The sequence below is a fragment of the Carassius auratus genome, chromosome 20 (genome assembly GCF_003368295.1).
Source record: "Carassius auratus strain Wakin chromosome 20, ASM336829v1, whole genome shotgun sequence".
In the NCBI taxonomy this organism is placed as follows: domain Eukaryota; kingdom Metazoa; phylum Chordata; class Actinopteri; order Cypriniformes; family Cyprinidae; genus Carassius; species Carassius auratus.
The window spans coordinates 847,929-874,807 of NC_039262.1; the positions used below are offsets into that span (position 1 = coordinate 847,929).

At 34.4% G+C, this 26,879-nt stretch overlaps 1 protein-coding gene and 1 pseudogene across 1 annotated transcript; one reads left to right on the forward strand and one right to left on the reverse strand.

Annotated features, from left to right (window-relative positions):
• Positions 1-129: 129 nt before the first annotated feature.
• On the reverse strand, positions 130-11,746 carry LOC113120461 (zinc transporter 2-like). The gene is made up of 8 exons (XM_026290287.1): positions 11,449-11,746; positions 8,263-8,471; positions 6,621-6,767; positions 6,293-6,446; positions 5,703-5,922; positions 4,895-5,000; positions 4,503-4,637; positions 130-3,869 (listed from the first exon to the last, which is right to left on the reverse strand). Exons 1-8 carry the CDS (start codon positions 11,526-11,528, stop codon positions 3,724-3,726), a joined length of 1,197 nt encoding a protein of 398 aa, XP_026146072.1. The 5' UTR covers positions 11,529-11,746; the 3' UTR covers positions 130-3,723.
• A 1,160-nt stretch (positions 11,747-12,906) lies between these two features.
• LOC113120462 (uridine-cytidine kinase-like 1) lies at positions 12,907-26,868 on the forward strand (annotated as a pseudogene).
• Positions 26,869-26,879: the final 11 nt, after the last annotated feature.

Below are 26,879 nucleotides of genomic sequence, written 5' to 3' on the forward strand. Positions count from 1 at the left end.
GGGTTTTAATTATAAATATTCAAACTTTGTAAATGCTATTTCTTTTGTACCGTTTACTGAATTGTTAATAGGTGCAGAAAAGTGCATTTATATTGTTTCATCATCATTTTAGATAAAATTGCTTTGCTGTTTACCACTTATTATTAGAACATGGTATAATTATTCTTGTCAGAGACACTGCAAAAGGTTGATTTGCGTGATTTTATTACAGATTACAAAAAACACATTATGCGACAGATATACAATTAAAATCATGTAAAAATTAAATATCCATCATTAGTTTCTGGTTATATAGTGACTTTATGTAGTCACATAAAGGATAAAACATTTACACACCGGATTTTATAGACAGACAAGTTTATACAAGAAGCAAATCTATATACTGTACACATTCAAAAATCTGAGGCATAACTAAAATAATCATGTAGATTACTTACAGTTTCCACGGAATAACATTAATGTCTTTCAGTTTAATGACACAAAATGCTGAACATGTCAAAACATGACCGATGATGCACCATCTCACACTCCGCTAGCAGTTTTGAAGCTTCATTAGGTTGCGTGCACCTGCATCTGAAACTGATTTTGGATTGGCCATATTCATCTTAGCTTTTGAGTCGTGACGCTGTATGTGCAATATTCAAACTAAGTTTCTTAAACTTATTCTAGCAAATAATACTTTGAGGTTTTTCCACTCTCTTTTTGTATGACATATGAATCCTGTGTATTTCACTTGAATTTCTTATTACTGATTTTTTTCCCAGAGATGTAAGGTTGCATAAACTATACAACTTTATGTTTAAAAATACAAGTAGAAAGACCAAAAGATCAAAATCTTTCGTTGGTCCTGGAACAACATTTTAATTAAAAACCCTTAAAATCAGAAGCATATGAACACATGCAGGCTATTCCTGTTATGCAGTACATTTTCAGTAGGCTACATGTGTTTTAATCACATAAAAGAAAACGTTCTCACACTTTAAGATGTGCATCATATTAGTTTCATTTTATTATGCTATTCATATGGAAAAAGGTCTATTTATAAGGAAATATTCTAGGCGTGTCCTGTTTTATTTTAATAAACAATTTATAGGTTTGCTTTATTAGAGCCTTTCACAAAAGCCAATCCCTTTTCATGACATCATGCAGGGAGTAAAAAACTGCGAAAGCAGTGAGTAGACTATTCGCAGAAGATTTTAGGATTACTTTTTTTTTTTTTGGTTGTCTCTCTAAAATATTAAGTGCTGTTTGATCAAATGACCAGATAAATCTAATGATATAAGACACTTGAGAAGATGGTTAAAAATGTACTTATAAAGGTTAGGTCACTATTATCGTTGCTCAACAAAATTTGGCACGAATATATGTATATAGGTCATACAAATTTGCTCGTTTTCAAGTTTTTCCAATCATGCAAATTCACTTGTTGATCAACAGAAAACTACTCAGTTTAAAAGACATTTTTGAGTGGTGCTTCATCTCTATTGACAGTTGACAATGAAATTTCGCTAACTAAATGTGAGATAACTCTAAATCTAAATCTGTAGCAATGGCTAAGAGGACAAATGGCTTATGCATTGGTCATTTCATATTAACATTTTGTTCGCTCTCTCATATAAATGACTGTGATATTCATGTTTTAAATATATATTCGTTTTATCAAAACAAATAGACAAAATATAGAATTTAATGAATTTCAGTGAGATTGAAAAAAAAAAGCAACCATGCAAAGCAAACCCTTAAAACTCTTTCACGACACAACAGATCACAATGGCTACATTTTATCAGTACACACAAGCTTTAAAACACAATAATCATCTTTTATTAGTCTAAAATCATATTCAGTGTTCTATTTATATAAAAGCTTCACATATAATGTACATGAGCATTAGTGAAAGTTGTTACCAAAATAAGAATTAAAAGAAAACCATGGTTTAAATGGAAAATGTTTTTTTAAAAGACATTGAGAAATCATGTGCTTCATTATTGTATGTTTCTGCCATGATCTCAGTGTTGAACTACAGAGACATGAGATACGTGTTGAACTGCTTGCTGGAATGTCATAGAGTCATTGCGGCAGTGTGGCGGCACTGAGATCAGAGATGGAAATCCTGTGCAAAACGTGTGTGTGTGTGCTTGTGTGTCATCGCAAACCACAGCTGGACAGAGCCTGAAGACATCAGGGTGTGGAGGGTGTGAAGCATGCTTGACTTTGAGAAACTAGAGTGACCCACAACAGCATCATAGCAAGGAGAAGTGTGTAATTCTGTGCCACTACTAGCGCCATCTAAGACTGCAAAATTATTGATCGATTCCACTCCTTTTCAGTTTAAACATGGCTATGCTTAGAATGGAATATTTATTTTCACCATGGATGCACTGTATACAGTTTTAATCAATTAGTATGTAAAAACATCTTTATTTTCATCTTGTTTGTTCAAATGAGGCAAGAATTATAAAAATGATGGTTGAAGGTCAGTTTAATTGCATTAATGCTGGAATGCAGTGCTCTGTTCTATACTGCACACTTTGTAATTGTAGTACATCAAAATATTCTATACATCCAGAAATGTATTTGTTAGGATGTTATACTACACTGCATGTATAAATCAGCAAGCGATGTCCACTTGTCATCTAAATATGGTATAAAATTGCATTTTATTTCACTTTTGACGTTCTGATCCAATAATGATTCAGAGAAATGTTGATACAGTGGACATGAATACAGTAAAAAAAAAAAAAAACTGTTCTATTTTAATTATGCTAATTATTAAGATTTTTAATGCAGTTTATTCTTTGAAAAGTGGACTAATGGCTGCTGAAAATTTTGCTTTACCACCAATGAATTTGTTGGGATATCCTACAAATGTTTTATATCTTCTTCTACATGAAACAAGGATAGTTACACACTTCACCTTTAATATCACTCTTAGTTGTTTCATGCATCAACCATTTTGTCTCCACTGTTTTCTCAAAGCCACTTTTTTCAAAGCACTTTCGCAGCCAGTGAGGAAGAACGGAGTTAATCACCAGCTTGCTTTTGCAAATAGTTTTGCACCATGAGACAAGACATTAGTGATAGATCGCCAACAAAATCCATAATTACACTTGAGCACAATTTCTTTTTAAGCCCCTACAACATCATGCCGCAGTTTGGCGGACATTCACATTGATTAGAGGAGCATGCTGTCAGGCAGCAGGCGCAAGGCTGGCTGGGGCATAATAAACCCTATTTTAATTGTTTTAATGAAGTCATGTCAATACCCATCCTTTACCTTCCCAAGACTGCAGACAGGCTATTACAGTACACTTCTGCTGTATGTACGATGCCAGCCGGCCAAGCAAAACCTTGCAAAGTCACAATAAAAAGGCTCATGGTGATGCCTCCAGGCCTCATGTACTGCCTCTCAATTCTTTATCTTTGCATACAGTATGTAAAACTTAACATCAACACTTCATTTTAAAGCTATTCCTCCCATAAACCAATGCATTTTTTATGCTGAAGATGCACTTTTAAGATGGCACAGTGTGAAATCTCTTCTTGTTTTTTCCTTTTTTTTTTCTTGTTAATCGATAAAAATGCATTTGGCATGTACATATTCGTAGTGATACGTAGATGAGACATTTGCACAGTGTTTCCATTTCTGGCTTGGACCCTTAATGAAGCTTAATATGTGTACATATTATACAGGCAGCCTCCTCTCACCGATGCGCCTGGAGAACTTAGTCCATAGGGTCCTGGCACTGGGCGCAGTGGATCATGTCTTCACAATATGGCTCCACTTGAATGGTTGTATTGTAAAAGCCAAATTTGGTGTGAAGAAGTTCAGTGGCTTCCTTTAAGACACTATGAGGGTCAGCGTTCTCTTCTAAAATAGGGGGAGGGACACGTGCATATTTAGGTTAGTTAACATAAATAGATGATGCTGCACTTTAAAGTAAAAAAATTTTTACATTAAAAGAAGGAATAAAAACATGAAATGGAAAAGGATTTAGGGCCATTATCACGTGCAATTTATGAACAGAAATTGTAATAAATTTTAAATGTCTCAGAAATTGGGAATTCAGGAATTACATTTGCATTTTGCATTTGCCTCACACACACACACACAAAAAAAAAAAAAAAACTGAGCCTAATATATTGTAATCGTATAATAATATTAAATAAATAAATAAAATATTAAATTAAATTTGAAACACAGGGTCAAAAAAAACTTCTTAACTTGTATTATAAATATAAGACAGTAAAAACAGCATATAATATAATATAATTTGTCGCATATAAAATAATACAAATATTTTCAATATTTAATTTCACACTTCTATAATATATAAACAATTATGTACTAAATAACATGTCCTGTAATTTATCAGTAAGTTATATCAGTGGGGACACAAAAGAGGCACAAAAAGGACACCTTTGATACTGCTTTTAACAAGACAAATGTTAAAGAATAACTGTATAAGCATGCTGTGAAGCAGGTGTTATTTAATAAACTTACCAATAGCTATGTGAACAGACAGCAGACTCTGGCCAATGGTGAGAGCCCATAGATGTAGGCTATGCATGGCCTTCACTGCTTTCAGAGACAGCAGAACCTCCTTCACTGAATTAAACTCTATACTTTTGGGGGACCCTGAACACAGATATGACACTAAAGTGTACAAGGATAGAGGCAAACCTGTCTAAATTTAAGGGTGATGTTTGTCATTTTCTTTTTTTATATATATATATATATATATAATGTTTGGGAATTTGTTTGCACTTCACCTTTAAATGCAGAAAATTAAACCACTTGTATTATGCAACAGAAAATATACTGACACTGCATTAATATTTTAAGTGATTGAGAATAAGGTAACTGTAGTTCAATTCTGAAATGAGAAAATTTACCCTCCATGAGGATGCGGAAGACATCTCTCAGGATGGTAGTTGTGGTGCCCAGGACGAACACGGAGAAGAGGAAAGTGCAAATGGGATCGGCTACTTTGTATTCTGGCTGCGTTAGAAGGTGGAGAGAGGATAGGGGGTACTGATGCATTACAGAACAAAATCAGATGTTCTTCGCAAAGTGTCAGATAGAATTAGACTTCAAATGTCAATAGAAAAATTCTCCACTCAAGTGCTTTCAAGAGTCATGAAAATAATTCAGTGTCCTCTTCCTTTCAAGAGAATTAATTTTATCTAAAAAAAGGCTCCGTTTATTTGAGCAAAATAAAGTAAAAAGAGTAATATTGACAAATACTGTCACATGATGATTCAGAAATCATTCTTATTTCCTGATTTGGTGCTCAATGTCTTAACTGTTTTTACTTTAAGATATTTAATGTCTTTAATGCATTCTGCTGATTATAAATATTTGTCTTTCAAAAAACTATTACTGACTTTTGAACATAACTGTAAATAATTAGTTTTATTTACTTTTTCATTGAACATGCTCAAGCCATTAAATAAGACAAAATATTTTATACTTTTTCCCTTTTAGAAATGACTCTTACTGTGCATGATTCATCATTGAACTCTGTTCTAAAGGGTAAAAATTGCTCCAAAGGGAACAACAAATCCTTTATTTACACAAATTATTCTGATTCATTAGCACATGGACGTTAATTGGACTGAATGCAGTTTTATATTGGACTTTAAAGGCTTGAAAGAAGTTAGACACATTTTAGGTTAAATATTTTTGTTAGTGTTCATTTACCCTGAAGTAGATAATGATGGCTGCCACCATCACTCCAAAGCTCTGTAAGAGATCCCCCAAAACATGAATAAATGCTGCTCTGACACTGGTGTTCCCATGATTACCCAGGAGGCTGTGGGAGTGGCCATGCCCCACAGGACTCATCCCACTCTCATCAATCTTGTGGTAGCCTGAACCGTGACTGTGGAAGGTCGTGGAATGGTGCAGAATGTAGGCCATTCTGGAATATAAACAATAATGCACACAAAAGCATATCAATTTAACAAAATTCTATTTTTACTGATTCATTTTTTCGAATTTCTGTACATTCCATAATTGCTAATTAAATACCTGAATATGAACTTAATTTCTTATAGAGATTCTATATGTAAAAAACTACATAAAGTTACATAAAGCCTGAAATACAACTTGAGGTTTGAAAGTTTTTTGTTCAAGAGAAAACGTTTTAGCACATTGCTAGCCTGTTTCTAGCTAAATATACTGTTCTCAGATTAAGCAGCAGCAGTGTTATATTTTGTCAAGCCAACATAACTATACCAAAACTAACAATTGCAACTAACTTCTTATAATTCCAGTGTCTCTCTACTCACATGATGTTGACCACGACTGCACAACCTGAGGTGATGAGCATCACATGGCCTTCGATTTCATAATCATTTTTTACTATCCTCTCAATGGCAAGATACACCAGCACCCCAGTCACGATCCAAATGGACATCACAGAAATCAGAGCTCCCAGAATCTCTGTGAGATGTCATTTGAGACAAATATGGTTTAGCATCACAGCTGGGTGTAGGAAAGTCTTCAAATCTGACTTAGATTTATTTAATTGATATGCATGATTAAGATTAAACATTTTCAACCTGAACGTAACATTTATCTGATAGAATTGAGATGGACACTCAGGGAGGGACTAACCTGATCTGTGCCAGCCAAAGCTCATTATCTTGGTTGGTGGCCTTGAGGAGATCCACAAGGAGAAAAGACTGACCATCATACTGCCAAAATCTGTCAGAAGGTGGGCTGCATCGGTCATAATGGCCAAGCTGTGTGCTAGATAACCACCTGCATCACAAGAACAGCAGACAAATATAAATAACTATTAGAGAGATACACTCTTAAAAAAATAAAGATTTTACAGAGATGCCATACAAGAATAATTTTTATTTTCCCAAAGAAACCTTTAAGTGAAAAGTTCTTAAAAGAACCATTTTTCTCCTGGTGTGAAGAACATTTAAAAAATGTAAGCCGTGTAAAGAGTTATTTGTGCTAGGGGAAGCATCCATGGATGATAAAGGGTCTTCATAGAGGTTTTTGATTTTATAATCACCACTGAGCATTCACTGTAAATGTTATTCATTATGAAATGTCTTTATTTTATTATACTCTCAAGACAATACTGAAGTGAGGCACAAAAGTCTTTGGAGAAAGCTAACACAGCATAAATCATTTGTCGTTTGAAAAAGAGAATGACTCATAATTATTTTAAAGTGTACTTGGATTGTGAATGCTGACTTAAAGAAAAAGTGCTGTATAGGCTGAACAAAACACAGAAAAGCCTGCTTATCGCATTTAATATGAGCCAAGGACTGGTTTTTGCTCCAGCATTTTTTCAAGTGATTTTGTGCTACAATAACAAATTACTTAATCCATAATTTACTTGATTGTGAAATGCAACCAGGGCATTTATTGTGAGAAGAACAACTTTGGCATTCAAAGACAAAGCAAAATAAATTACTTGCATTGATGTTTTATATACACAGAACAAATCTGAAGAAATGTAGCGTCACTTACTCAACAATAGATCCACTGCATTGAATGGGTGCCGTCAGACTGAGAGTCCGAACATCTGATAAAATCATCACATTAATCCACATGACTCCAGTCCATCAATTATTGTCTCTTGAAATAAGAAGCTGCATGTTTGTGTTTGTGTAGTGTTTTGTGTTTTAAAACATTGCTTCTGGGCAAAACAAGTCCATAATCCATAATAATAATGTCTCCTCTAGTGAAGAAGTCCATCCTCTGTTGTCCTCTCAGATTTGGAATGGTTTGAACTTTTTTTTACTTCAATCAGTGCTTGATCTGTGCATATTTCTCTCCTGTTTCAGACTAGTGGATTTTTCACTGGAGAAAGAAATGTTATAGAGGATCTTAAAGATGGATTTGTTTATGGAGTTGTGTAGATTACTTGTGGATTATTGTGATGTTTTTATCAGCTGTTTGGACTCCTTCTGACGGCACCCATTCACTGCAGAGGATCCATTGGTGAGCAAGTACCATAATGCTAGAAATTTATCCAAATCTGTTCCGATGAAGAAACTAAGTCATCTACATCTTGAAAGGCCCGAGGGTATGTAAATTTTCAGCAACTTTACTTTTTTTGTGTGTGTGAACTACTCAGTGGTAAAACATTGCCTTAACTTTAATGTGATTTTAATGTGGTCTATTAGATTTATGAAAAATAATGTTAGATTTATGCTAATTCTTCCAAAATTCTAGCTTCATCATATTGGTAAACTTTTTCTATAAGTTTTCCAAAAAGGCACAGTATTCTCACCTATAACTTCTCCAATCATGAAAAACAGACAGACTATGGAGGCGATGTACAGCTTCTTCTTTGCAATGAGTTTCTCATGGCTCTCAAAGAAGGCTGCTTTTTTAGCATGGCAATGAGTTCCGACAGGCCTCTTGAGCTCGATAGCACCAGCCATATCGCCATTTCCCAAAGGCAAGTTTGGACAACTTTCTTTGGAACCTGATAATTCACTGTAAAAACAACACATAATGTGAAGTGACACCATTATAAATCAGCCATCACACAGTTACTAAAATACCTGTTTTTGGTTCTACCTTATCTTATAGACAAAAATGTGCAAACATCATATCATGTAAATCACCTGATAGACTCCAGCATATGATCCTAATATATGTGTGTGAGTGTGTGTGTGTAAGTATTTATATATATATATATATATATATATATATATATATATATATATATATATATATATATATATATATATATAATATTTTTATAATATTTTATATATAATATAATAATATTTTTATAATATTTTATATATAATATAATAATATATTTAAAATCATATGTACAGGTGCTTTGTAGAGCAAAATATTGCGTGTAAATACACAGCCCATGCCATGAGGACCCATTTCAGTCTGAGATTAAATCTGCTGACATGGTCGGTTTTGGCCCTTCTGTCTTGTGTGTTGATGAGAGAGACGCTATGATGGAGCTAATGGGGCGGAAAGCGCAATCTCGGCGCGCATGAGATAACCAGAGTACCGCATCACGCGCGCACGAGCGCTGCTGCTGAAGGGAGGCAGTCGAGTGGAACACGGCGTCTGTTTAATCACCCCACCGGGACACAGACATGATATACTGGACGAGGTCTTTTCTTTTGTGTAGACATGGACCAACAATACTACAACCTATTTTTTTCTGATTTCCTAACACTATGAAATTGAGCCTTTCCTCTAGACTTCATAATCAGAATTAATTTGCAGCGCTGAGTATTATTAAAATATAACAGTAGGTCTAATGTAATTGTGCTGAAATTAGAAAATGTCCAGAGATTTATTTGTGTGAGAAATGTGAATGGAAACACTAATCATAAAAAAAAAATCTGTTCCCAATTTTGAAAAAGAATATAAAAAAGGTAAGGCACCATGTTTTACGATTCCTATAATCATACTGATTAGCCGATACGTTACGTTTCATCTAATTTTGTAATCTAATAGGCTATATTATTCTTTATTTTATGACATTTTATGTTTATTTCATGTGTAGCCTGTTTAGTGTTTTGGGTTTAATTTGTCAATATACGCAAGATTAATTCCTGGAGGAGTCAATTAGCCAATTAGGCTACTAACTGTAAATTTGTGTTTTTTATTTTATTGTTATAATGGTGGATGACAATCAATAGTTAGCAATATTTGTGTGTGTGTGTGTGTGTGTGTGTGTGTGTGTGTGTGTGTATGTGTGTAAAATACGGTGACGTTTCCAGCATTAGGGGCCATTGGTGCCAGCTGTATTTACCGATAAGATGTTACTAATACGCTACACAAAAATATTGCTAACTATTGATTCAAGACTGCAAAGTGTTGTGCTGTGATGTTCTGTAAATTGATATAACAGGATGTGTTGGATGATGAAAAAAACAACTAATAATAATTGCAATTATAGTCAAAAATGGAGAGCTTTTATCTTCGCTCTTTACGGCAAAAGTTTTTTTAATTTGAGAAAACAGCTCTAAAACACAATGCCCACTTCAACAACATCTAATTCTGGATAGCATCTTCTTAGATGTCCTTGTTCCATGTTGTTCGAAATTTGTTCAGGTGACCTGTTGATTTATCATCAGTAGCCTATAATATTTTTGAAAATACCTTTTTGTAATATGTCACCGAGCTTAATAGATAAGTGATCCTTTATTTGTTTCAGCAGCTTTAGTAAACGCCTCTGCCACATCCATCTAAATTCATCCTGAATTTTCATGAGCTCTCGCCATTTCTTACTCAAGACCACGATCCAACTGATGGAAACAGCAGCCTGTTCATTGCAATTCAATGCACACAACTTGAAATTGACTTAGAGGTAACAATGCAATAACTATCGCCTGTCGTTTACTAATTTTACCGCACAGGTTTACATATGTTCAGAATAAAACTGTGCAATGAAATATTCTATATTTATGCATTTTAATCGAACTGTTCCTCGACATAATCCTAAATTCCACAAAAATGGAAAAGCTATTTTATTCGCGGTAAATGCTGACGAAGTTTCTTTAAATACTCGAATTTATCTAGCCTACTATTTATACCTAATAATGAGCCAAAATTCTGAGTAAAATATTTCTTCGTCTGACAAAAATAATACAAAAATGTATTACCACCAGAAAGCTGCTTATAATTAGGAGTAATGGAGAGCATTATATTTAAATAACATATTCATAAATATTTTCTTAAACATGTTGGCTATATGTTATGTATCTGAGTAGATATAAGTATCATATTTGAGTTCACGTTGGTCTTAACAACCGAAGTGAATCTGTCCATGGTGCTGAAACTGTTCTATCATCTGTTTGCTTTAGGATCATTTTAGTAGCGCGTGCACAGGAAAAGAGTGGTCTATGAAGAGTATGATAATTGTTTTTTTTTTGTTTTTTTTTTTGTCTGATTTTTATCACTTTTGGAAACACAGTGGAAAGCTTAGTCCATATGGAAGCCATGCTATGTAGACTACGTTCATTCTTCTGGTCACTAAACATCCCTGAGGCTATTGCTAAAAAAAGCTACTGTCCCAAATGAACTCAAACATTGGTTTATTGTTATTTTTAATTAAACATCTCACCCACTGGTTGCTTAACAAATACACGTTTTAATATACGCCTGTTTTCAGAATAAACATGGATGTCTTTTCATCAGGTAACTGGCGCATATAGCTTTTTAATTAGTGTCAAAATGTGGAAATATCAGACTCAGAGTCTTTGATGTTAAGAGGATTTTGGAAAGATTTAATTATTCTCATTAAGACTTAACTATTTTAAAATGGCATTTCATTATTATTATTATTATTATTAAGTTTTTGATTCTTCATACAATGCTACACAACATACAGATCAATTTTATAATTCTACCATGCATTTTCGAACCACACCAATATCTTCCAAATTATTATTATTATTAGATAAATAAGTGAAATAGATTAATATAATTTTACCTGTTAAGTTTTAAGGAGTATATTTTGCCATTTCTTTCGTTGATGAGATGCGATTTCTCTGAAGACGGTGGTGGATCCATGGTCCTGTGCAGCGTCAGTGACCAGTGCAAAAACGAATGAATAAAAACCCTACCGAGTATTAAAATATGGGTTTTTAATTAGACGGCAAAATAATAATTCTCCCAAGCAATTTTCGAAGGATTCAAGAAATGATTGAAAGCACTCATTGCATCAGATCCACGGAGAAGAGAAAGCAAGCTTGCAGTCAGTAATTCCGATGCTGTATGCGGAGTCGCCAAACTTGGCTGTGGGGAAGATCGGATGGATCTGGTGCAGAAGATTCAGCAGTCCGGTCAACTCATTTACGAATCTTAGTATGGCGAAGGCGTGGTTATTAACATTCATGAGACAAAGGTAGGCTTATGAAAGCTGCGTCATCATTATCAATGTAATATTCAAATGCAAGTAGTTCGCCATTGGAGAGCTACCAAGCAACGTCACCAGGGCATAATTAATAATTAAGAACTAATCCTTCACTCTAGTAGGACTGGTAAAAGCTTTATCCTTCACTCTAGTAGGACTGGTATGCTTTACGTGAATGAGGTCTGCGTCTGATGGGAATGAATGAGTCTGCCTAGTGTTTGTAACAAATCATGTGCTCTCCGCATTTCTGGCGGCAGTGCGAGGGGTGTACATGTCTGTAAAACAAATTGACAAGTTCTATTCATTTCGAGGCATTTTGCCATACAAAATTGTAGAAAGGACGTCATGACGCATCCAGTGAGTGCACACAAACCATCTCACATAGGCACGGCTTAAGATAAAATTGAAGAAAGTGAGGGAATTGATCTCTTAACTCTCAAATCAAAATTACTGACTAACTGTTGACTTGAGAATTTAGCTATTTATACACACACACACACACACACACACACACACACACCTACCTGTAGCATATACCTTTTATGATACCTGGCTATAAATGGAAATAAACGTAGCCTACACGCCCTCGGATTTTTTTATTATATAAAAAAATACAAAATACAAAAGTATTAATATAAAAAAACATGTAATTAAACAAAATAACAAACTATTGTGAAATATATACCTAATAAGTAGCATTATAAAGCATATATATGTATATGCTTTACATATATGTATATATATATATATATATATATATATATATATATATATATATATATATATATATATATATATATATATATATATGTATATGTGTATATATATATATATAACAAGCAGCTTGCAGTGAGCATGTATATGTAACTTATATATACTGTATACATAACAAGCTTGCAGTCAGTCAGTATGTGTATATATATATATATATATATATATATATATATATATATATATATATATATATATATATATATATATATATTTATAAAGCAAAGATCATTCGTTATTACTATGCGCCAGGCGCCACCATGATCTCAAGTATGACGCAAACGCACTTCCGGACACGCGTTTTCGCGCGTTAGCTGCACACAAACATGGCGATGACAATGAGCCAAAGTGATGTTCAGGTGCAACAGAAAGAAGGAGAGGAGGATGATCAATCGATGTTTAGATCTGACAGGTGAGTAGATCAAGTTCCTCCCGATCTCTGTTAGTGTTCTGGTGTGACCCGGTTGATAAATAAAGGGCAGTGTTGTGTTGATCAGTGCCTACAGTTCAGCAATCGACGCTAGTGTTTAAACAGTTTGTCTGCTAACGTTACTCCTGGTATTTTTAGACTGGTTAAGATCTCTAGTCTAGAGCATATAGAGAATGAGCAGAACAGAAGCACTTGTGTTTCTGGAGCTGCTGGCGTGGCATCTCTGCAGCTCGATACAATGGAGAAGACATATGAAGAGGGACTGGATTGCAGTTACATTAAAAGCAGTTTCCAGATCAGATATATTTACGACAGTAATACATTTTTTGAATTTTTGTAGTTCATTCATATTGTTCACTTTTTTTGTCAAAAGCAAAAAACATTGCTGAGCTCTGTGTTGTGTTTAAATTAAGATTAATTAAGCATAAGGTTTAAGTGTGTGGTGACAGATAAATATCGTATACACTAAGTTACAGGTCCAAAGTTTGGAATAATTAAGATTTTGTTTATGTTCATGATTTCTTATGTTTACCAAGATACAGTAAAACAGTAATATTGTGAAATTTAATTTTGTCCTTTGATGGCAAGGCTGACTTTTCAGTAGCCATTTACTCCAGATTTCAGCGTCATGATTTTCAGAAATTATTCTAATATGCTGATTTGGTGCTTTGTTATCATAGGTGCACTGTTGTTAATAATTGTTCTTGTTAGAGTCTTTATATGGAATATATTTAAATGTATATAATATATTGCCAAATGTATTGGGACAGCCCCTTCTAATTAACAGGTTTGACTACTTTAGTAATTTATTCTTAATGTTAAAGCATATAATGATATTCTAGTGGATTGTGTGCTTCTAATTTTATAGCAACAGTTTTGAAAGGACCTTTTTCTATTCTAACATGACAATGCCTCTGTGTAAGGCAAGGTCCAAAAATAAATAATTGATTCAGTCAGTGTGAAAGAACTTGACTGGTGTGCTTAAAGCCAAGTCCTAAACCCAGCTGAACGCCTCTGGTGTGACTTTAAATGCAAACCTTGAGCCAAAAACTCATCACCAAGCACCAATGATTTGTACATAGAGTAAATGGACAAAAGTATTGGGATGCCCCCTTCTGTAGAACAGAAAAAGGTACTTCCAAAACTGTGGCAATAAAGATGAAAACATAATTAATGTATTTAAAAATTGTATTTCCATTTCTGTAGCAACAGTTTTGGAAATGTCTGATGTGACTGTACCCATATGTACAAGTCATTGGTGTTTGGTGGCAAGTTTTTGGCTCAAGATCTGCGTTTAAAACAGTTCATTTAAATTAAAATCAATCGTCTCTTTTTTTTAACCTTGCCTGTCCAAACTGTTGCTATAAAATTAGAAGTGCACAATTCCTTAGAATATCATTATATGCTTAAACATTAAGATTTGCACTCCTGGAAATTACTAAAGGAGTCAATCCTGTTCATTAGAAGGGGGTCTTCCAATACTTTAGGCAATATCGTGTGTATGTATTAAATCTTAAAATATTATGATTTTTTTTTAACCTTACATATTGTATTGAGCACTAAATCAGCATTATTAAAATGATCATGTGACTCTGAAGACTTGAGTAATGGCTGCTGAAAAAAAAATCAGCTTTTATACAACACATCACATCACCAACAATATAATTTCATGTGAACTATGCTTAATCCATGTAAGCCTGGTCTGTGAGTCAAAGCAAACATGCTGACCTTTTCAGCACCGTCATTGTGTAATGGACTGTACTTTACATTGATGATACATTAGCCTCAGTGAGTGTCCAGTGTCCACGTGATGAGAGCCTTACTCAAATGAGGCTCCAGGTTTGACTGAGCAGATGAGTGGTTTCCTGGACAGGATAAAAAAGAAAGGTCTTAGTCCCTCTACCACACTAACAGAAAGCATCATGTGAGCAGCTCTTTCTGAGGGCATTATAAAGACCCAGATTCCCTCAAGCTCTCTATGAAACAGTGTGTAATGACTGTGCTCGGGTCAGATGGGGCCATTCATGATTTCAAAGGCATGTCTGATGGCACTATGGACACTCAAACTTACATTTCGCTCTGTTAATTGATAACTGATCAGTTATTGATGAATGTTAATTGAGCTTGTGTGACATGAACAAATGTTTGCACATTATGTTTCCTAAATGGCAGTGGCTCTTTAAGCAAATTCTATTGTGTTCAACCTGCATTTATTTATTTTTTTGTGGTAGTGGCGAGGATTCTCTCGATGGACTTATGAAACAAAGATGTCCCCTGACCCCTTCGCTGTCCCCACGAAAACGGACCACCAGCCAAAGCAAAACAGAGCCTCCACTTCTGAGGACGAATAAGAGGACAATCTACACCGCAGGACGTCCACCCTGGTACAATGTTACTGGGACCACCTTTAAAGAAGCTTTTGTAATAGGTACAACATGTATGCATATTACTTCGGTTTGATCACACAAATTATGCAAAAGAAAAGTATACATTTCTTGGAAAAAAAAAATCATAGTGATCCCAAACTTTGAACAGTAGTTTATATATCTTAAAACAAAGGTTGAAATCTTTTGTGAAACTTTTAGTATCGAATGCCTTGCTCTTTTGTCGTGTGTGAGAACATGAGTTCTGTCAGGATTGAGCTCTGAGGTCATTAGTATGCAATCCATTACTCACACAGAGCCTGTCCTATGGGTTACAATTTCACACTTGGATGTGCTCCAGTCAATTATTCCTGTAAAAAAAAAAAAGTGTGGTGTGGCTGTCATCCCTGCTTGCTCTTTTAGAGAGAAACTAATAAATCCACCCAAGTGGAATGATCTTCCTTTAACAAAGGTCAGATGAACAGAGAGGCGATAGAGGACGTAACAACATTGAAGCAGCTTTAAGTGACTGTAGTCCATATAACAACAAGAAGCCATTTGTTGTTCCCACTGGTGGCGTATCTTATTTTATATGGTGTTTTCTTAATAATAGACTTTTATTCTGGAAACCTATGTGATACCTCACACTTTATTATCTGAAAATGTAGTGGTCAGCATAATGTCTCGCATGACTGACTTTACAGTCAGACGAGTTGTATAATCAGTTTTTTTTTTTTCTGAGTAGACTTTTTATTTTTGGAGCTATCCCCTTCCCCTATTATGCTTAAGATTAAAAATTATTTTTTTAACCTTATATATGATCTTTATTTATTATAGTAGAATATTCTATTATAATATTTTGAGTGAGTGGCTCTTTTTTCCATACATTTTTGGGGATTTACTTAACAGTCACTTTTTAATGAAAACGTTACCTTGATAAAATTCATAACTAAATTCAAGTTTGTTAATTATATCTGTATGTCTGTCATAATTAATGCATTGAAAATTAACAATTTTCCAATGCTTTTTGTGGGTATATTTTGATTGAACAGATTCTGGTAATTTATTACATCATATTATATTATCATATTATTCAGTGGTTCTGAAGTAATATGGTAAATCACAATGTAAATCAAATCTAAAACCTTTTTGTTATTTTTTTCTTACATTTTAATAAAAAAAAATACTTTGTCTTATGTGTACATTTCTTAAACTTTCAAATGTTATTTTAACATAGCAGCAAAATTATTTTTGTTGTGAAAATAGAAGTTTGCAAATATTGACATTTTGTGCATTTGAACAAGCTGCAGCTTCTGTTGTGTCCTGCAGGTCTGTGTGGAGGAAGTGCCTCTGGGAAAACCACCGTGGCCAATAAGATCATAGAGGCTCTCGATGTTCCTTGGGTTGTCCTGCTCTCTATGGACTCTTTCTACAAGGTACTTCACAACTGAGTTCAAGAAGACCCAGCCTGAATACATCTGCTTTGAACTTGTTTCATCTGTGGTATTATTGCTCCAGTACTCCTAGTTGTATTTGCAGACCACTGTACCATTAAAGTACTTCAAATGAAACTTCTTCATGTGTTGAAACTATTGAAGCATTAATATCAATTGCTCTTGCCCCTGTTGGATGAGCTGAAACCCTGTAGGATCTACTCATTAATCCTTATTTGATATAATTTCATATCCTCCATTAGTGGTCTATTTAAGTGGTTTAGTCAGTCTGTTTCTCTCCATGGCGGAAAGTCTACAGGGGACTTTTATTGAAAAGTTTCCTTTTTTGTTAATGCCAACCTTAACATTTCTGGAAAAGCATTTCACCATTGAAAAAGTGTAATCTTCACTGTAATCTTATTTTCTTCCTGTTTTGCAGGTTTTGAGTAAAGAGGAGCAGGAGTTGGCGGCAAAAAACGAGTACAACTTTGATCATCCCGATGCCTTTGATTTTGAACTGCTGGTAACTGTGTTGAGAAAACTGAAAAAGGGCAAAAGCATTAAAGTGCCAGTGTACGACTTCACCAGTCACAGTCGTCGCAAGGAGTGGGTAAGCATGTGTGTGATTGTCTGGTTAGTATGCATGAGCCTGTATAGATGGCTTACTACCTTGTTTTCTCCTCCAGAATAAAGCTATGTAGTTTCTGCATCCCTAGCTTTGCCAAGCAAAACTGCAAAAATAGTTTGGATGCTCTAAGTATTGAGTCTCAGGGAAAATAAACCTAAAAAAAAGTTTACTTACGGTTGTTTGTTTTTAGCATATAAAAATACTTAACAGTAAATGTCATTGCACACCGAGAAAAAATAAATACGACATGACGTTGTTTCAATCATGTTTACACACTGCCTCTGAAAGTTTTGTCCGTCATAAAAAATTAATTAAAAATTCGTTTTAGGTTTGATTTCATGCGATTTTGCATCCGTAGCAAGCATTTTAATAGGAAAGAATGCAAAATATGAAAATGAAAAATGAAAAAACGCATAAAAAATTTTTGGACTCACTTTATTTTATAGTAAACTTGTTAGATCTTGCATGTACTTATGTAATAACAATAATATCTGTGTAATAATAGTAAATTATTCATAATTACAGTACATGCAACTAACCCTAACCCTATGCTAAGTTCATGTTGTTAATTAAAATGACTCATTACTTTACACTGTAACAAGGCAACTGTACAATAAAATGTACCCTACTTTAGCTTTAAATGTGATGCAGCAATGTAATTACGGTTTGTTAAATTTAATATAATTGAGAAATTGAGAACATTTAACCTTTTTTACTGTAAATTAATGTTAGATTTACTTTCTTAATCTGATTCTTATGTAGTTATCTCTTTATAGATATAATTTAACTCCAAAACCCAACACTCTTACAAAGCTGTCAGATTACACTCTTGCATTGTTAACTGAGAACAATGTTTATGGCTGTTTTTATTCTTTATAATTTCATTCCTGAAGTAAAGCAGTAGCAGAAACTACAGTTACTTTAGACTTGGTATTTATGATTCTTTAGGAGCTGCACTGCTTTTATTATCTTCCTAAAAATTAAGGTGGCGAAGATCTTCCTCTGTATTTAAATGGATTGTAATGCTAATGAGCGATAAAGGGAGATCTCAGGCTCTGAGGCGTATGCAGGACACTCGTGCTGCTGATCAATACCGAATGAATGGCCATTGACGGGAAGTGCATCTGTCTTAATGGGATCATGACACCATCGGGGTTCCCTTCATTCTGAAGCAGGGGAGCATGGAGGAAATGCATCACCACACACTTCTACAGTCTCTTCCCCTACACTGCATCCGTTTATTAACACCACATTTGAAGTGGAAAATAGTATAAGGCATTTGGGCACTTTGTGTACATTTATTTTTGTGTAATCTTTTTACAGAAAGGAATTCTTTATGCTATAATTAATTGACTATTTCATTAATGCATTTTAACTTTTCTGATAATTAATTATTTAATTTTAGATTAGATTGTAACATCACATTGTTTTTCTTTTTCCTGGTTTGTGTTCCTCTCTTCAGAAAACTGTCTATGGGGCCAACGTTGTGATATTTGAGGGAATCTTGGCTTTTGCCAACAAGGAGCTTTTAAAGGTAAGCCTCACATATTAAACTTGTCACACTGGACATTATATAATTCTCCGCTATCACCTTTAACCGGGGTTTATAATATCACAAAGGGCTTTCAGTAAAAGAGAAAGAGAGGAAGAATAATGGAAAGCTTCATAGCCTGAGATATAGAAGAGCATCATGGGAGTCATAAAGCAGAGAGGGATAAATGGAGGTGTAAAAGATAAGGTCAAATGAAAAGAAAGATAGATTTGTAAGGACAGGAAGTAAAATAAAATAATGCATTGCTGAAATCCAGATGGCTGTGTTCTTCTGTGTCTAGATTAAAGAAAAGTGTAAAAAAAAGTAAAAAAAACCACAGGTCTCAGTAGTCTATTATTATGGCAAACCTTACAAAAAATAGGGATTAAAAAAAAAAAAAAGTGAAGTATGCATGATGGTTTTTGATGTTCTCTTTATGCTGATTTCAAAATTGTCTGATTGTGATGTTTTTATTACTGTATTTCCATCATGAGATTGATTCGTTAAAAATTTCTTGAATGAAAGTATTATTTTCTTTATTAACCCCATTTTTTCTATATATATTCTAAAATTGTAATGCAAAAATATTTTAAAAGAAGTCTTCATTAACATGTTTAAATTGTAAGTTCTTATTTTTTTCTTTTGAATATTCAGGGAAATGATCCTGGAAATTTCTCATAGCCTGGTTTGTCTCTGCTGCTTGGTAATGGATCTCTACTATAGCGTCTCTGTCTCGCTCATATACATGAATACTAGTTAATATTTAGCTAGATAATAAGTTCTAGTTGTCTCTTCTATCATTTAAGATAAGAAAATCAATCTCTGGATGAAGAATAGATATGTAAAATCTTGTTCTTAAAGCCTGGTCCTATCGAAACGGCTTCTCCCTGTGTTCTTTTCCTCCTGCGCCCTGTTGTTTTCCTCACACAATGAAGATGACCGATTCTTCTCTCTCTCTCTAATGATGAAGGTGAAGAGCAGTCACAGGAAGTGAATAGGCGGTGTTTATCTACGCCTGCGTTGACGGTTCCAAATGCCGGGTTTCGATTCTTCCCTGCGCGAGGTGTCTGGAAATCTATACAAATTAAAATGGGGGTTATTGTGCACACATTGGCAAAGCAGTTCATCCCTGATGTGATTTACAAGCAGCGTGCAGCAGATGTGCCGCAGAACGAATGAAACTAAAATGGTAGATTCGGCTAATGAATGGATAAGGGTTTTCAGTTTAACACTCTCATTGCAGGTCTTTGTGAATACAGTGACAGCTCACCTCCGTTTTAATTTCAGGAAGAGTGAGCAATGTATTCCTGTCCTTTAAAAGTTGATATACACTTGACCTTTCACCCCATTCATGTGTGTTTCTTGCACGGCTGCACACAAAGTCTTATAAGTTATGCCTCGTGTTGGCAGGGCTGCTGGCACTGCTGTTTAAGGGTGTTGGATTGTTTATGGTTACCCTGAAATGTAATGCCTTTGCCATATCATGTGGGCTCACTGAATGATATCCATTTTCAGCGTCAGTGTCAGCACCAGCGGTACATCTTGGCTAGTTGGCGTCACGCTGCACTACATTGCTTTGATTGATCCTGACTTCCTCTTTACTGAGCAGCTTTTTTTTTTATATCCTATCCATTCACTATCCTATCGTTTTGAATGCTCTGATACGTGTTCTCAGTAACAGGAACAGAGCCGTCGAGGAGAGACAGTATCACTTTGGGCTGGAGAATAATGAGGGTTATTAATCAATGGTATATGCTTCTGTTAAAGTTTTTCTCCCGCCAAAAAATATTGTAGTTAAGCAGCAAATTCTAGATGAAGAACTACACTACTTTTCTAAAGTTTGGGGCTGGTGAATTTGTTTTAAAGAAATTTCTTATGCTCAAAGGGAAAAATGCAGTATAAATTGTGAAATTACATTTTAAAATATAAATTTTCTGTTTTAATGTTTTCAAATGTAACTTATTCCTATAATGGCAAATCTTAATTTTACAGCATCATTACTTTAGTCTTCAGTGTCATGTGATCCTTCAGAAGTCATTCTGATATGTTGATTTGCTACTCAAGAAACGTTATTTATTGGAAACATTGATAGATTTTTCCCCTAGCTTTTTGGATTCATATAAGAAAGAAAAAAAACAGCATTTATTTTAAGTTGAATTTTTTTGTAACATTATAAATGTCTTTTCTGTCACTTTTAAACTATTTAATTCATCCATAGCTAAATATAAGTTTTCCAGAAACCACAAAAGAACTGCAGCAGAAAAATGTGTGCGCAAGTTATATTAAGCAACTTTATATTAAATCCTTCAAAATGCACCAGATTGCACATATTTGAATGTGACTTGGTTGCAATTTGGCATTGTCATTATTAAAAGAGTTGTTTGTTGCTGCTCTAATGTACACTTTTTGTGTTTGTCTATCACAAGTTGTCAGTTTGTTTGACGTTTTGTTGTATGTATTTCTGTTTCTGTGTGTCCTTCAGCTCCTAGACATGAAGGTGTTTGTAGACACAGACTCAGACATCCGGCTAGTCAGGCGCTTAAAGAGGGACATCACGAATCGAGGGCGTGACATTGCAGGCGTCATTAAACAGTACAACAAATTTGTCAAGCCAGCGTTTGAGCAGTACATCGAACCCACTGTGCAAGTTGCAGATATTGTGGTCCCAAGAGGTATGTGAAGTTGGAAAATGGTGCCAAACATTTTGTGAGATATCAGACTATTAAGTATATTTTACCAGACTGTCTGTCTTTTATGGTGTTAAGCAATGTTTATATTAAGAAATTTAATTAATAGATTATATAAAAATATTTCATCTTGATTTTATTTTTTATTTTATTTTTTATTTTTAAGTTCTGTATATATAACGGAGACATTATACAGTTGTAATAGCCCTTAATGCTGGTTCAGCAGTAAACAGTTACTCTGAAAGCTCTCTATTTTCAGATTATTATATGCTTTATTATAACAGTCCCCTTCCGTTGTTTCTCCAGGTGGAGAAAACTTCGTAGCCTTGGATCTGATTGTTCAACATGTTCACAGTCAGCTGGAAAAGGTAATGTAATAAAAATGTCTCCTCATTCTCATCTGTTTGACCGAGTGAGAATGATTAGTTGGTCTGTGTATAATGAAGTGCTGAGAATGGCCAAGATGCATGTTGTATTCCTGCTAGATGATCCACGTGCTCTTAATACTCGCACAGATGTTGCATGTGTGTGCATATGAAGCCCGTGCCATGGTATAAGTGTAGTATGCCCTCTGGTGGTCATACTCTATATGTGACACAAAATTTTGTTAGAAATATTATGTGCATTGGTTCAAACAAGAAAAGGCAAGGCCTGTAATCTTGATATATTAATTTTACAGTCCATCTTTTCCTTTATAGAATTGTAATATTAATTTGCAAATATAAAAATAATGACATTTCCTTTGGGAATTGATTGCATCTGTGGGCTTTTCAAACCAAAAAATAGTGACTAGCCTTTTGACTGTTGGCTAAGTCTGAGTGACGTTCATGTGCATGCATTGCAGATGTATTCCACAAAAAGGGTTTAGTGCCTCTTTGAAATGTAATCGTTTTCTGTGCCTGGCGGGCTGAATAAAGTCATGAATTATCCTGAGGTGGGAAATGATTTTCAGTTTTTTACTCGATCAGTCACAATGAGGAATGATCTTTAGAACTAATGAACCATGAACCATGTGCTTTTGTGCAGAAGATATCATGCTTTAAAGACACAGGACCGCATTGGGTTTCTCATCATAGAGGTCAGATTTGAAAGATTTTCTGTGTTAGGTACAGTGACTACTTTAACTGAAAAACTTTCAAAGTACTGCAAATGTAAAAAATAAAAATAAAAAAAGTTTTACAATGGTTCCTCAATTAGGAGCACTTTTTACATTTTGTTTTGTGTAATGTGTGATGTGGGTTTTCAGTGTTGTGTGTGATGGATATGATGGTATTAAAATGTTTTGCTTCATAAGAGAAAAAATATAAACCAACTTGCTAACATGACAGATTAGGTAGCAGCCATTACATTGGAACTTGGTTTAAGAAATTGATTAAATTAATGAAATGATAATTACTGACCAATGTATAAAGCTATCTATATTATTTTCTTATTTAAAATATCAAATGGTGAGTGTAACCACACATTACATAAATTATTATATAAATAATAACTGTATTACGGTACTTTAATAATATATTCAATTTATTTATTTATTAATTCAAAAGATTTTCCCTAATTCAAACACTTCTTTTTATTTCTTTATTAAAGAATCACCTCCCCCTTTTTATATATTAAAAAAAAAATAACCTGGTGTGATAAAAGCAACGTAAAATTTATTACAATGTAAAATTTAGTGCCTATATATGTGGTATCTAAACAACCCCATGACTCTACAGCTATACAGTGACACTGATAAAGAGGCATAGATGTATATTGTGTAAAACTGCAAGAATGTGATTATATCAGGTTAAATATAGGGAGTAAGAGTAGCTGACAGTGGCATGAATTATTTTCCCAGCATACCATGGAGAGGGTGAGGGCTGACTGTTTGGAATGGCTTTTCTGAGTGAATATCTCATTTCATGAGTTTGTCTTTTTTTTCTTTTCTTTTTTATTTCTCTCCTCCTATGTGTGTTTGCAATGAAATACTTGCTAAACCCTCAACCGATTGCTCTAACCATCCAGCGTGAAATCACAGTGAGGTATGGCTGCTTTTCCCCTCATTTCCTTCCATCTCTTTTTCCTTCATTCTTTAAAGCTGTGCTTTCTCTCTTCTTTCTTTTCCCTAAACCTGCAGAGATGCAAATGGAGACAAAAGGGAAAAAAAAAAAGCTCTGCTATGGTCTACATTAAACACATTGAATGTAAAGGCTGCAGTATAAATGGATACAGAGCCCTGCGCACATTAAATTTGCATTATTTAAACGGTAGTGCTTGTTTCAATTTCAATGTTAATATTTTGGCCAAAATTATCAACACAGCAAAACATTTAAATGGACAGTGTATTAATGACTTCAATGAATTGCGTGAAATTGATATGAAGACAGAATATATTTATAAATAAGCTTTGCGAGCCAAAAAACCCCCCACCATAGCTTCACTGTGTATCTTTTGTCTCCACCTCCACGGTGTTATTTTGATGCTGTTGCCAACACAGTCATGGGCCTATTTCAGTGGTTTTGCTCTTCAGATACTGTGAAATCCGCTGATAATGCATATTAGGGTCTCTGATTTGAGACATCTGTTGTCATTTCATCATTTTAGACTGGCAACAGCACCTCAGCTGAAAACCACTGATATACGACCCAGACCTGAGCTCATCCTGGCTGTGATGTGTCCGTCCGTTCTGTATAGACTTTAATCAGGTCGTGTTCTTTTCTCCCCCTCCCTCTCTCTTTTCTCTGTCTCGTCATCAATGTCTCCCAATGAACATTTATTCCTTCTTCAGAGGAAACTCCGCTGGGATATGTGAGGATAAATTCTTGCATCCTCTTTTTTTTTTTTTTTTGATTTATTTTTTTTCTTTGATCCATCCTCTGCAATCCTTCCTTACTTGGAAAACCTGTTCTGCTCTTTTAGAATTTTTTTTTTTACTAGTATTATTGTTTGAAAAAATGTTTAAGCTTGTGTATGTTTAACTTTCAGAATGAGTTTATAAATCCATCACAGTGTCCTAACCATCATTGCCTCTGAAAAGTGACAAGACATTTTGTCCACTACTTGGTTTTAATTTTTTTGGCCTTGCATAGGTAGAAATCCAATTGGTCCAAAATCCCTGTTCGACTCTTATTGGTTTTTCGTCATGTTATGCTGAGCAGCGGTTTTAAGTTTAGTGGAGACAAAGCTCTTGTCGCGTCACACTGGTTAGGACACCGTGTCTTTCTGTATGGGATTGTGAGCTGACGTTTGCTAAAGCTGAAGCCACAATGAAGGAAATTTAGCTGCCGCATATTAACTGTCTCAAATCAGTCAGTAATGTAGGTCGTATACTGTAGAGAGCAGTGATGGCTGTCCATTAACATCTTGTTGGTTTTATTTAATATCATATTATTTCACTGTTTAAAGAAATGGTTTAACCTAAAATTAGAACTGTCATTTACTCTGCCTGAAGTATTTTTGCCTGAAGTAAAGAAATATTTTTCTTTCTTCTGTGATATGCAGAAATACTTTTTTTACAATGTGAAAAAGAATCATGAAAATCCTGCCTTTACGTGTGTTTTTTTTTTCTTTAATGCTTATGCATCAAATCTTTGGTTGCAAAACCCTCACTTCTGTCTACTTCTAATTTAAAGGCCTGTTCACACCAAGTCTGATGATGCACACACTTGTATGTAGAAACCTATTGATATTAAAAGGTTGTCAACACATAGCCCAAGTCAATGTCTTATTGGTCAGTTGAGGTTTGTTTTTGGGGTAAAACTGGTCATTATGCAATTAATTGCAATTAAATGCAAGTAATTATGCAATTGTTTTATTTGAAAATTTATTGATAATGGAAAATCCTGACTTGAAGTGAAAGGGCCTTGACTTTACCTTGACCTGCTACCATAACACTTCAAACTCACATCAGCTCTACAAACCATATTCACACTGGGAAAAAAGTCAAATATTGTTATATTTGTCTATTTTCCATTAACAAAAAGTTTGGTTTTGTTTGCTTGTGTGCAACTTGTGGAATGTTTACGTTTGATGTCTGTGTGGGATATAGATCAGCCCTGGCATCTGCCCATCAGGGTCAACCTTTACCCAAGACCCTGAGTGTCATGGAGAGCACCCCACAGGTCCGAGGAATGCACACTATTATCAGGTATGACCTCACTGCTGTGTTATGAACACTTCAAAACTGAAAAAAAAATCAAAACAAGCACTACCGTATAAAGAAATAAATGTATTCAGCAAGGACACATTAAACTGATCAAAATAAATATTAAGCAGCTGTTTTCAACTTTGATAATGATAAGGAGTATCAGCATATTAGACTTATTTCTGAAGGATAATTTGATGCTGATGACGTGAGTAATGACTGTTGTTATGAATACTTAAGTACCACACACACACTCTTGGTGTTTTAAAAGTTTTATGTAAAATTTTACTGATTGATTTGATCTGTCTTTCAAAAGTATATAATACTTTTATTCAGCAATGATGCATTTAACTGATTAAAAGTTACCGTAAAGTTCTTTAAACAAATGCAATTTTTTTATACTTAAATATACTTAATTAAAATATAATAAGGATTTTCTCACTGTATCTAAAACTCTCAGAAGTGGTTTCTGTACACAGTATCATACACCTCTTCCAAAACACACATATAATCTCCGTTGTGTATTATTGACTGTGTCCCCTGTGCCCTCAGGAATAAAGAAACCAGTCGAGATGAATTTATTTTCTATTCAAAGAGATTAATGAGGCTTCTCATAGAGCACGCCTGTCCTTTCTGCCGCTGAAGGTGAGGGGACCGCCATTAATGACCAACTATGATTTTTTTCAATTTTTTTTTGATATTATGAGCTCTGGTTATTGGTCATACATTGGTGATACATACGAGTGTAGGCAGCACCCCATGAACAAATTACATTTTTATGATGTGAAGTGAAGCAAGTCTTCATTCAAGATTATAGCACTTGTTTATGTAATTTTAGTTTAAAAAAAAAAAATAATAATAATAAATGATCATTGATTCTTATTTGGTCTTCTCTTTTAGCCGGTGTCTGTTGAAACTCCTCAAGGAACCGTATATGAAGGGAAGAGGCTGAGTGGGAAAAGGGTTTGTTTATTAGAAGATTAAAATGTGTTTCATGCTTTTGTGAATAATGTCAAATGAGTTGTCTTTCATAAAAAAA

Excerpts from the sequence above, each read along its gene's own strand:
- LOC113120461 (XM_026290287.1), bottom strand. The coding sequence starts at position 11,528 with ATGGATCCACCACCGTCTTCAGAGAAATCGCATCTCATCAACGAAAGA. Across the intron at positions 5,923-6,292 it reads GCAGTCGTGGTCAACATCAT|AATGGCCTACATTCTGCACC; the intron begins GTGAGTAGAGAG and ends TTTATATTCCAG. Across the intron at positions 4,638-4,894 it reads CTTCCGCATCCTCATGGAGG|GGTCCCCCAAAAGTATAGAG; the intron begins GTAAATTTTCTC and ends ATCTGTGTTCAG.